The sequence below is a fragment of the Prunus dulcis genome, chromosome 1 (genome assembly GCF_902201215.1).
Source record: "Prunus dulcis chromosome 1, ALMONDv2, whole genome shotgun sequence".
Taxonomy (NCBI): domain Eukaryota; kingdom Viridiplantae; phylum Streptophyta; class Magnoliopsida; order Rosales; family Rosaceae; genus Prunus; species Prunus dulcis.
In genome coordinates this window covers 3,651,296-3,664,755 of record NC_047650.1, presented here as the reverse complement: position 1 = coordinate 3,664,755, position 13,460 = coordinate 3,651,296, and the positions used below count along the sequence as shown (strand labels likewise).

Sequence of the window (13,460 nt, the reverse complement as noted above, 5' to 3'; positions counted from 1 at the left end):
GCTGAGAGTTGGAAATTTCTCGTTGGATTTCCAGACTCAGCTCACACAGTTTCAACGCCCACTATCCAGATCCAACCTGCGCACCTGATACCATGTTGAATATTTGGATTGCAAAGGGAGCAAAGAATGTACTGAGTGAGAGAGCAGAGCAGAGCAACTGAGATTGTTATAACAAATTGCTTACTCTGCATGAATATTGCAGCAGAGCTTATATTCCCTCATGACAATAGCATGATCTCTTACATCAGTCGATTCCAAATCTAACGGATTGTAATAGTAAGCCAATGTGAATATGACACATGGCAATACACAGCTGTCCTAAATAGAAAACAGACTCAAGCATTGCACCTGGCATATAAGCTCAAGGTACTCAGCTAACACAAAAATTAGAACAGATTAAATATAAACTGACTTAGAACTTACTAACTAATATGAAATTAGCTAGGCAGTTTACATTTCTTTATCGTGCATACTCACACTGAGTTCCTTCCTACGCAAATAATGCTGCAACCATAACACAAATTCAGCGGTTTATGACTTTCAAAAAAATCAATGGTGGTGTATCTTAACAATCGTTGAAGAAGGATATACTAGAAATTATTTTTTTCAAAATTTATGGAGACAAAAAACTTCTTATAAAGATTCCCATGGAACTACGAAAACTTGAATTCAGAATGCGATGGAATTATAAATGGTTAATAAACAAGGAAAACTAGATGTAAATAGGTAATGGTGGGAAAAAAAAAAAAAAAAAACAAATCAAAAAACAAAAAAAAAGCAAAAATATTTGGAAATGATAAAGGCTCAGGAGTCAGGACTCACAACTCACAAGCACAAGCAAAAAGCAATAAAAATGGAGAAAGAAAACATAGCTAAACAAGGGAGCCCATATTCTGTTGGTTTTCTACTTTAATATTCTCTCTCTGCTTCATTTTATAACTAATAAACACAAACCAAACCACCCATTTCGCTTTAAAATTAAAAAATTAAAGGAAAGAAATTACCTTGCCATCACTGCATCGATTCTCCAATTACAAGGGAAGGTACATGTTGAATTTTATAGAAATCCTCTCCATCTTCCTGAATCCGACGATGGAGTTCTCTACACATCCCTATGATAGTTAATTCCCTGAGATTAGTAAGATATCTCAGCCCATCTGGAAGTGTAGTCCATCCGAAGCAAAACACGACATTCAATCGACAAAGACGAGGCATGGCTCCTTCCTCTACTCTCCACTTTGTTATTCCGAACATACCATTAACGAAAAGATATTGAAGAGAAGGAAAGCCTTCTTTGGAGAAAACCAGTATCTTTGTATTCTCCTTGAAAGCTTGATTCTTAAGGTTCAGAGTTGTTAGGTTTGGAAGCTTCTCTAGTATTCCCATTTAGTCCTCCTTGAGACCACACCTAGCCAATTCTAACTTGGTGAGGTTTGGATAGTTGTGGAGCTCTTTCGGTAATTCTGCGGTTGGGCCTTGCAACTTCAATTTGTATATACCCCGACAGCTTGATACTATTTGCATAGTTCGCTCTTCACAGCTATACTTTTCCACAATTAGAGACCGGATACGGTTAAGCGTGCTGTCGGTAGATTTTAAGATTTCCTCCAGATTTTGCAAAGACATTAATACTCTTATTCTCAGTTTTCTAAGATTGGTTAATCTACCAACATCTTTCAAATCACAATACTCAATTGAAAGGCTATTTAAGGTCTGTAGATGACCAAGAGTAGATAGCTCCAGCTTACCCTTTGCTATGTAATTCCAGGGTAAATATAAATGTCTTAATTGTTTCATCTTCATTATCACATTTGGGATGACCATGTCTTCATTCTGAACACGAAAATCAAGAGTTTGCAAGCATGCTAAATTACCTAGGGATGGCGGAAACCTTTTTATATTGCTAAGCCTAACACTTAGAAACCTTAAGTGTACCATATTTCCAATTTCACTTGGCAACTCTACTTCTACTTGATAAAGACCTTCAACCTTCAAAACCCTAAGCACTTTGAAATCCTTCAACAGAAGTAGTAATCCTTTTTCCTTCAGCGGAGATAGTAATCCTTTTTCACTTTTTCGCCTCCATTCTCTTGGGCCAAAGAATAATAGAGACCTTACGTGCCCATTTGTTTCATCTCTTGAAGAAACCAACCTATCTGCAGTCTCATCCAAGTAAATTGCAAGTCTTCGAATTTTCTCCAATTGTGTTGCCTTGGCTGCCATAGAAGAAGAAGTTAATGGATTAGCTACCTCATTTTCTTGCAAAGAATTGTTAATCTGGAGAAAGCTTTCCTCTTTTGCCTTTAACAAACACATGTCTCGTACAAGATCATGGATTCGACAACCTTTAATTGTTCCAGTTGAACCACTTGTTCCCACTTGAACCAAACACCTTTCCACCAACTCATTTAAGCAATCACGTGCTATATCCTCCATTGTTTCCCTCGAACGATGTCTTTGTTGTCTCAAGGAGATAAGAGCTTCTGCCACCCATAACTTAGTCAATTCGCTCACCAAAAACTCAGAGTCTTTAGGATAATGACCTAAATATAAAAAACATGGTTTTAAGTAATAAGGTAGGTCATCATAACTCAATGCCAAAACCCATGATGCACCTTCATATTCTTCTTCGTGACCTATCCCTCTCCTTATGTATTCATGAACATTCTCATGCACTCTCTCCCACTCTCTAACGGTGTTTTTTCTTGTTAGAACTCCAGCAAGCACAATAATGGCCAATGGCAAGCCTGCACAATATCGAAGCATATTCATTCCTAATTCTCTCTTCTTTGTGAAAATTCCCAAATCTGAAAAATAAGAAAGAAATAAAAATCAAATACATTCTTGTAGTATGAGCAATTGTCGTGCATATCTTGTGAAATTCCAAAATTTACTAATATCCTTTCTTATTATAAGTTTGGATTTTATAACACACGCCAAATGGAAAACATTCAAAATTAAATCTGGACCAGCATAAAAAAGTTTGGGATATGTTCGGATTGAAGAGAAGGTTGGGAGAAATTTTTGAATTGTCTAGCATTGTCCTTATTATTATTTGCAATTGCATAAGATAAATCATCTGCTACCCAAGTAGGGCAGTTTATAAAATTGCAATTGCTACATGTTTGACAATATTATAAGTTGTGTCATATGCAATGTAATGGTTTCTATGTAAAGAAAAGAAAAGAGTAAAGGTGAGAAAATACCGATATCAGCCCTTTCAGATGTTGCTTTCTTCTCAAGTAGGTTCCAACTCTCATTCTCATTGAGTGGCTGGAGTTCGTGGAGAAAAGCATTTCTATTTGGGAGCGTGGCTACTTTTTGATTGCGTGTAGTAAGCAATATTGTGCTCTCTGTTTCTACATTTGGAAATGCAGTCTTCAAAAGATTCCATGTCTCGATTCTCCATATGTCATCAAGGATCACCAAACATTTCATTTCTTGCAAAACACGGAAAAGCTTCTTTGCTATTTCATCATCTGTCATGTCCTTCATTTCTTGTTTTTGTTCCTTGGTAGCAGAAATGACTCCAAATAAAATTCCCTCCCAAACATTTCTGACTTGACAACGTTGAGATACACAGACCCAAGCAAAACTATGAAAATGCTGCCTTACTTTTTTGTCATGATAAAGCTGTCTTGCAAGGGTGGTCTTCCCTAAACCGCCCATACCCCAAATAGATACAACTCGATGACGATTTTCATCTTTCACTAAATGCATAACCAATTCTTCAACGTTGGACTCTAACCCAACAACATCACGTTCAACAACATAAGAATAACTTCTCCTTAGCTTCTCATGCAATTGCAAGGAAGATTCACCACCACCGTCTCTGTCCGTTGTTAGCTCCTTTATGTTATACTTCTGCAAACTTGACCTCAAATCAGAAATTCTGGTGGTGATATTCTCAATTTTTTTCCCAATCCTGTGAACATCAACCCCTCCCTTGCAAAATCTTTTGAGAACATTCTTGAGGCCTCTTTTCTTCTTGGAAACCACTTTCAAGCCATAAGTTTGGATGACATCCTCCAAATCATAAGCAGCATCTCTAATCTTGGCAACCCAAATACTGACTGTTTCATCTTGTCCTTGTCTTGCATCTGCATCTTTGAGGAAGCCCTGCATCAATTGTAGCTCAGTTTGTGCGACCTCAACTTGATGGCTGACTCCAGACAAGAACTTGGCTTCCTGAATGGTGCAGTCGCTTACACTTTCGAGCACAAAGGAAACAACTGCCTCAGCCATTCTCTCTACTACTTACTCTCTCTTCACCAAAACGAAAACAACAACTAAACCTCCAGATCTAATTTGCAGCCAATTGGTTAAATTTGAACCCAACAAGAACTCATCAACTTTGTCGTTTTCTGACCACCTTGTTCTAAAATATAATGTAATGCAAGTTGTAGTAGGTGAACCAGAATTAGTTTTTAGATTGATTTAGCAATTTCTATCTGTCTATGTCAAGTAAACTAATAAATAATCGTCCCAACATCACTAAAATAAAAAAATAAATAAAAAAAATAGTCAACATTGGCGTTTGCTGACCACCTTCCTCATCAATTATATATATTTGTGCCACTTCTTGTATCGCATACACCAGACAACCTTCAGGAATCTTCAAATAAATTATTTTTCCAAAACTGGTGCAAGTTGTATAATGTTATCACTTTCTCTTTAACAAGTTTTTATTTTTCTCGAATTTTGAGTTTGAGTCATTGACGAGGCTCACGGAGTAAAGAGAGACGGTTCGGCGAGCGATGACAGGCAATATCAACAAACAAGGGGAAAGGATAGACACTACGATAGAGAAACTATCATAAATACATAAGAGAGAGAAACCATCAGAAATACAGGAGAGAGAGAAACCACAATTGTAGACTAGGAAAAGTGAAAGGAAAGAAAGTTTTTTTTATTATAATAAATTATTTTATTTATAGATATGGGCTTCTAATAAAAACAAATAAAAACAAAATAAAAGAACGGAAGCATTAAGGTGAGGAGCACGAGTGTTTGGGTAGGAGAGAGAGATGAAGCTTAAGGGAATGAAGGGGAAGCATGCGTGTAGATAGATAATGGAGAAAGAGAGGGAGTCTTGATATAACTAGAGAAAGAGAGAGAGTTCAAGAGGGAGTTTTGATAGAGAGCTAAACACGGAGAGAGTGAAAGATAAAGGCTCATCAATGAGCAGAGAGCTTGACTGGGAGTGTTGAAAAATAAAAGGAAATGGCAGCGGCAGAGAGAGAAAAAAAAGATTTACTGATTATAGAGGGGAGGAGAAGATGGAGTACTATACAGAAGCAAACACCCTTTCGGGCAAGGAGAGCCAATGACTCTCAATGTTGGCAAATGAAGGATCACTAATTGGTGTTAGCCATTAGCTCTGATACCATGTAGAAACTGATTTTCCCTTATATTATTCATATGATCATTATACAATATATATATAAAGTCTGTAGAGAATAATCTACAGTTACAACAAGTCATTATCACAAATATAGATATGGAGTTATGGTTTAATAACAACGTAACTGACAACTGTCCATTTCCTATCATTAGTAGGATTAACTATTGTAACTGTAGAAACTGATTTTCCCTTATATTATTCATATGATCATTATACAATATATATAAAGTCTGTAGAGAATAATCTACAGTTACAAGAAGTCATTATCACAAACATAAATATGGAGTTATGGCCTAATAACAACGTAACTGACAACTGACCATTTCCTATCATTAGTAGGATTAACTATTATAACTCCATAACACTCCCAAGCAAATCAAGCGCGCACAGCATAGCAAGATTTGAATGAAGAAACCACACGGTGATGGAGATGGCAGTAGCAGTCGCCTGTAGTAGTCTAATAAGGGAAACAAAAAAGAAGAACTCCATAGGTGCAACGGCTTGAGAGAAACAAAGTAACAGAAAAATAAAAATAATGCCCATTGAGAGGCAGCAAGTGAAGGAGCGCATGGTCTCATGGAAGGAGAGAATAAAATGAAGGGCTGACATACAAGTCAAATGTACCTAGGGAACAACTCTAGGCACCTGAGAAACATAACTCTACCTAGGAATCACCTCTACCTAGGAATCACCTCTAGGTAGGATAAAGAGCATGCGATAAGCGGGAAAATAAAGGGATGGGGAAGTGAAACCCATCATCAAGTGGGAAAGGCCAGAAAGTGGTGCACAAAGAGAGAGAAACACAATTTTAAACGTAAAGGGATGGGGAAGAAAAAAAAAAACCCACAAAAAAGAGAGATGATTGACCCAAAAAACAATAACAAGAAATAAAGGAGGAAACCAAGTGAGACAGAGAAAGGAAAAGAGAGTGTGGGCAAAACACACAGAGTTAAAATCTTTTCAAAATAAAGATGGAAAAAGGGAAGAAAGAAATATAGGAGAAAAGGTGACACCCATCAAAAGGAGAAAGTAGGCAAGAGAGGGAGAGAGAACAAGAGGCAAGAGACAACCCATGAAAAGGAAAGGAAACTCAAGATGGCAGAGACAACCCATAACAAGGAGAGAGACAACACAATTGAAAAGAAGAGAAGAGAATACCCCAGTAACATAAAAGAATTATAAAGAAAAGAAAACAATACCCTTGTAACAGAGAAGAAGAAAGGCAAGGCAAGAGAGCATTGAAGAAGACAGAGACCAACAGTAAAATCAAAGAAAGAGATTGGGCTTAAGAGGGGAGGAGAACACATGTTGAGCATGGATAGAGCGTGAGAGGCCGATACCAAGGCAGAAGCACAGAGGAAGAAACAGGGGCTGTGCAAAGGGAACACCAGCAGTGTAGCACGGCAGAGAAGGCTTGGCAAGCATTGACGAGGCTCACGGAGGAAAGAGAGACGGCTCGGTGAGCGATGACAGGCAATATCAACAAACAAGGGGAAAGGATAGACACCACGATAGAGAAACCATCATAAATACATAAGAGAGAGAAACCATCAGAAATACAGGAGACAGAGAAACCACAATTGTAGACTAGGAAAAGTGAAAGGAAAGAAAGTTTTTTTATTTTATAAATTATTTTATTTATAGATATGGGCTTCTAATAAAAACAAATAAAAACAAAATAAAAGAACGGAAGCATTAAGGTGAGGAGCACGAGTGTTTGGGTAGGAGAGAGAGATGAAGCTTAAGGGAATGAAGGGGAAGCATGAGTGTAGATGATAGATAATGGAGAAAGAGAGGGAGTCTTGATATAACCCGAGAAAGAGAGAGAGTTCAAGAGGGAGTTTTGATAGAGAGCTAAACACGGAGAGAGTGAAAGATAAAGGCTCATCAATGAGCAGAGAGCTTGACAGGGAGTGTTGAAAAATAAAAGGAAATGGCAGCGGCAGAGAGAGAAAAAAAAGATTTACTGATTATAGAGGGGAGGAGAAGATGGAGAACTATACAGAAGCAAACACCCTTTCGGGCAAGGAGAGCCAATGACTCTCAATGTTGGCAAATGAAGGATCGCTAATTGGTGTTAGCCATTAGCTCTGATACCATGTAGAAACTGATTTTCCCTTATATTATTCATATGATCATTATACAATATATATAAAGTCTGTAGAGAATAATCTACAGTTACAACAAGTCATTATCTACAGTTATGGTCTAATAACAACGTAACTGACAACTGTCCATTTCCTATCATTAGTAGGATTAACTATTGTAACTCCATAACACTCCCCCGCAAATCGAGCGCACACAGCATAGCAAGATTTGAATGAAGAAACCACATGGTGATGGAGATGGCAGTAGCAGTCGTCTGTAGTAGTCTAGTAAGGGAAACAAAAAAGAAGAACTCCATAGGTGCAACAACGGCTTGAGAGAAACAAAGTAATAGAAAAATAAAAATAATGCCCATTGAGAGGCAGCAAGTGAAGGAGCGCATGGGCTCATGGAAGGAAGGAATAAAATGAAGGGTTGGCATACAAGTCAAATGTACCTAGGGAACAACTCTAGGCACCTGAGAAACATAACTCTAACTAGGAATCACCTCTAGGTAGGATAAAGAGCATGCGATAAGCAGGAAAATAGAGGGATGGGGAAGTGAAACCCATCATCAAGTGAGAAAGGCCAGAAATTCGTGCACAAAGAGAAAGAAACACAATTTTAAACGTAAAGGGATGGGGAAGAAAAAAAAAAACCACAAAAAAGAAAGATGATTGACCCAAAAAAACAATAGTAAGAAATAAAGGAGGAAACCAAGTGAGACAGAGAAAGGAAAAGAGAGGGTGGGCAAAACACACAGAGTTAAAATCTTTTCAAAATAAAGATGGAAAAAGGGAAGAAAGAAATAGAGGAGAAAAGGTAACACTCATCAAAAGGAGAAAGTAGCCAAGAAAGGGAGAGAGAACAAGAGGCAAGAGACAACCCATGAAAAGGAAAGGAAACTCAAGATGGCAAAGACAACCCATGACAGGGAGAGAGACAACATAATTGAAAATAAGAGAAGAGAATACCCTAGTAACATAAAAGAATTATAAAGAAAAGAAAACAATACCCTTGTAACAGAGAAGAAGAAAGGCAGGGTAAGAGAGCATTGAAGAAGACAAAGACCAACAGTAAAATCAAAGAAAGAGATTGGGCTTAAGAGGGGATGAGAACACAGGTTGAGCATAGATAGAGCGTGAGAGGCCGATACCAAGGCAGAAGCACAGAGGAAGAAATAGGGGCTGTGCAAAGGGAATGCCAGTAGTGTAGCACAGCAGAGAAGGCTCGACGAGCATTAACGAGGCTCACGGAGGAAAGAAAGACGGCTCGGTGAGCGATGACATGCAGTATCAACAAACAAGGGGAAAGGATAGACACCACGATAAAGAAACCATCAGAAATACATAAGAGAGAGAAACCATCAGAAATACAGGAGAGAGAGAGAAACCACAATTACATACTAGGAAAAGTGAAAGGAAAGAAAGTTTTTTTTTATAAATTATTTTATTTATAGATATGGGTTCTAATAAAAACAAATGAAAACAAAATAAAAGAAGGGAAGCATTAAGGTGAGGAGCACGAGTGTTTGAGTAGGAGAGAGAGATGAAGCTTAAGGGAATGAAAGGGAAGCATGCGTGTAGATAGATAATGGAGAAAGAGAGGGAGTCTTGATATAACCAGAGAAAGAGAGAGAGTTCAAGAGGGAGTTTTGATAGAGAGCTAGACACGGAGAGAGTGAAAGATAAAGGCTCATCAATGAGCAGAGAGCTTGACAGGGAGTGTTGAAAAATAAAAGGAAATGGCAGCGGCAGAGAGAGAAAAAAAAGATTTACTGATTATAGAGGGGAGGAGAAGATGGAGAACTATACAGAAGCAAACACCCTTTCGGGCAAGGAGAGCCAACGACTCTCAATGTTGGCAAATGAAGGATCGCTAATTGGTGTTAGCCATTAGCTCTGATACCATGTAGAAACTGATTTTTCCTTATATTATTCATATGATCATTATTCAATATATATAAAGTCTGTAGAGAATAATCTACAGTTACAACAAGTCATTATCACAAACATAAATATGGAGTTATAGCCTAATAACAATGTAACTGACAACTGTCCATTTCCTATCATTAGTAGGATTAACTATTATAACTGAAATACTATTGTAACTCCATAACAGAGTCGTTAATTCTATTCACCACTTGCAAGAAAGTTCCAGTCTATTAATTTATTCGAACTGGTAAGGGTTTTTGCAGTTGTTATTAGGATTGCCAAACCATTAGTTAGGGATGGAAAAATCCTACATCCAATACAATGTGTGTATACACGCTTGTCACAAGCAGGTCACATAACCAACTATTGTGGGATAAACACAGTATACACCCGTTGCATATAAGCCAGATGAGGCCCTTAGATTACTTACATTAGGAAGACATGAATCTAGTAAAGAACAAGAAAAAAAAAAAATTACAGAGTTGTGTAAGCAACTAACAACAATCATTAGATCACTAAATGGTACTTGTAATACGAATCCTGTCCCTAACTGTAGTAGGGTCTGCAAAGTATCAACCCAATATAAAAAGAATCTATGCTGGATGTTCAAAATCATCAGAATAGCTGGCTCCCTTCATCACTAAGATAAGATAGTCAAGCATCTGATAGATCGAATTAGAACAAGGATGTGCTTTATCAGCAACATAGAAACAATGAGTCTTTGAATTAATGCTTATCCAGCTGCACCCAGGTGCCTTCTTCAATCCTCTTTCTTTCATCATTCTTCTCATTTCAGCTACAACGTCCCACCTCCTAGAAGAAGCATAGAAGTTCGATAGCGAAATATAATTTGACGGGTTTTTGGGTTCTAGTTGAATAAGGAACCTGTAAGCTAGATCTTGCATGTCAAGATTCCCATGCAACAAAGAAGCAGTAACTAAAGACCCCCAGACACTTGGACCAGGTTCTACAGGCATTGTTTTGATGAAATTTAATGCTCCATCGAGGTCTCCTGATCGGCCTAACAGATCCACCACACAAGCACAGATCTCAACTGTTGGTTTAATTCCAAAATCAGTTGATAAAGAGCTATAGATGGAAAGGCCTTCGTTTACCAGTCCTGACCTGCCACAAGCGGAAAGGATCCCAACTATAGTTATTGTGTCTGGTTTGATTCCAAGGTGAAGCATCTTACTATATAAAACAATGGCTTCCTCACCTATTCCATGTAAACCATATCCTGAAATCATTGAACTCCAAGAGATTGCATCCTTACAAAAAGAATCATCCTCAAAGACTCGCCTTGCAATATCCAAGCTCCCACATTTCGAATACATATCGATCAGAGCATTACATAACGATACATCATGATTCATTTCCTTCCTGATAGCAAACCCATGAATTTGTTTCCCACACATTAAACCAGCATGTGAACTACAAGCAGGGAGGACACTTACTAGGGATACTCTATTGGGTTGTATTCCATCTTCGACCTGCATCTTTTGCAAAAGAACCAATGCTTCGTCGGGAGCTCCACTCTGCACATAACCATTGATCATGGCCGTCCAAGCATATACATTTCTATACATCATGCGGCCAAATACCCGTCTACCCAAATCAACTCTATAACTCCTAGAATACATATCAATCAAACAACACCCAAGATGAACATCTGAATCCCACTTCAAATCCAATTCATACTTCACAATATAACAGTGAAGTTCCCTACCATAATCCCATTTCTCAATATCATCACCTCCACACAAACGCAAAAGACTTGAAACACTAAATCCGTCAGGTTTCACCCCATTCATCAGCATGCATTTAGCAATTTCCCAAATTTCCTTATCAGAACCATGATCCACGGAACTTGCATATCCTGCTATTATCGCATTCCAAGACCCTACGTTTCTCTGAGGCATTTCCTCGAATACTTTCCTACATTCACTAAAATTCCCACATTTACAATACATAGACATCAGAGAATTGGCAACAACAGTATCCAAAACAAACCCCACTCTTATACTCTTCCCATGAACAGATTTCCCGGCAACCAAATCCTGAACCTCCCCAGAAACTTTGGCCATGGTCGCTAAGGTATAATCATCCGGCAATACATTACAGTTGCACATTTCGTCGAACAGGTCAAAAGCTTTATTATAAACACAATTTCTCACATACCCATTAATCAATGAGTTCCATAAATACATACTCTTGAGCTCAACAGAGTGGAAGACGAGTTTCGACTTGGTTGGGTTTCCACAAAGAGCATAAGCAGAGATGAGCTTTGTGGCGAGAAAAGGGTTTTGTTGGAGGCCATGAGTGAGAACTTGAGCGTGAGCTTGTTGAGTAAGTGAAAGAGAGTGGTGGGTAACTGAAAGCTGAAGAAAATGGTGGAGGTTCAAAGGCTGGTGGAGCACAGCACAAGTGTGATAGCGTGAGGTTATGAGGGCAAATGTCTTGCGTGCAGACGAGAGGTTCATTAAGCACGGAGAGGTAGTTTGTGTATCCGTGTCCGTGCTTCATCCAGCAACCAAACATCACCTGATTAAAAACACACCATTATCAGCTCTCTATCTATTCTAGTTATGCAAAGCGGAAACAATGTTTAATAGAAGAGGCATTATTTTCTATAAAATTTAAAAAGCACTGCTGATAAATATTATTGCCCTGCCATCACCTTCAGCCCGCTTCGAAAACTATGTGGCTCTGTCAATCAAACGGCATGTGAGCTTTGCCGTTTCACCTTTTACACTCACCCACGAGACCAGCAGGAGAAGTTGATTGATTGAAGTAAACAGAAAAGAATAAGGGAACGTCCACCGACAATGAGAGACTGAAGAATAAAGTAAAGAGAGACAGACTGGGAGAGTTGCAGAACGGAAAGAGTGAGAAGAGGGGGGGAGTTTGAAATATAGTTGGCTCGGCTGGAAGGGGTTGGGTTGCTAACGTCTGGGCCTAGGGCTAAGGTGGACTTTGGGCCTTGAAATGTTTGGGCTTACGAATATTTTGACTTATTATAATCCCCTCTTCACAAAGGAAGTTGGTGACCAAATTACAAAAGTATCCTTATAGTTTAGTTTCATTTGCACTGAGGTCCCTATAGTTTGGGCAGTATTCCCCATGTAGTTATTTGATATTTATGACCATAAAATTCTTATGATTTACCCATGTAATGTAATTATTTGACATTACAAGTAAAATTCTTATTTCCGTAAATTGAGTAGACTAAGTGGTCATTTTGTGTGAATATATGTTGGACGAATGTAATTTGGCTTGATTTTCACTAGAGTTTATGTATTGTAAGTAAAAAAAAATTATGTGTACTCGACACATAGCCAGTTCATCCACTCAATTAAGATAAATAAGAATTTGTATAAAGTAAATAAGAATATGAGTTATATTCTTAAAATTAAAATTGAAAGTCGAATTAGAGACTAGTTTTGCACTAGGCAAAGTTAACTTACTGTCTGGTATAGTTCATCTAAAGGACGGATGTCCAATTGGATAATGAGGAAGTCACAAAAGATAACATAAAAAAATAAGCACAACTAAAAGAATCTAGTTCTTATCTTGATACAAGACAAGACCCTTGCAGTATAAATAAATGATACAGTAAGATTGCACATTTTCTCTCACAATAGCATAAAGAATATGAAGACAAAGATGTCACTAAAAGCTTGACACGACTAAGCTAGCCTAGTACTAATCTAAACAAGTATTTAAGATGTCATGTGCTCTTCCGTGTTTTTCAAAGTACAAATTAGGTTTGATTGAGTGAATTTGTCCACGAAAAAAAAAAAAGGGTTTGATTGAGTGAGTGATCTTTTTCATCTTTTGTCCCCTGGGTGGAACACGTCACTCATCTAGTGGCATACATAAAAAAGAATTTTATGTGTAAATATATAGTTTGTTTTCTGTTTTTTGTTTGTGTGTGGCTGAATGAGTGATGCTATCCTTCGCCGGAGTCAAGAATTTCTCTTTAATTTCTTGCTCAATCTGTCTTTAACACTTTCCCTTCGGAGAAACATGCTCCT

General features: G+C 38.0%; 1 protein-coding gene and 1 pseudogene across 1 annotated transcript; both read right to left on the bottom strand.

Moving 5' to 3' along the window:
- Positions 1 to 1,011: 1,011 nt before the first annotated feature.
- LOC117615837 lies at positions 1,012 to 4,245 on the bottom strand (annotated as a pseudogene).
- Positions 4,246 to 9,747: 5,502 nt separating this feature from the next.
- Positions 9,748 to 12,281, bottom strand: LOC117614579 (pentatricopeptide repeat-containing protein At3g12770-like). Its single transcript, XM_034343439.1, has 2 exons — positions 12,104 to 12,281; positions 9,748 to 11,967 (listed from the first exon to the last, which is right to left on the bottom strand). Exon 2 carries the CDS (start codon positions 11,904 to 11,906, stop codon positions 10,017 to 10,019), a length of 1,890 nt encoding a protein of 629 aa, XP_034199330.1. The 5' UTR covers positions 11,907 to 11,967; positions 12,104 to 12,281; the 3' UTR covers positions 9,748 to 10,016.
- Positions 12,282 to 13,460: the final 1,179 nt, after the last annotated feature.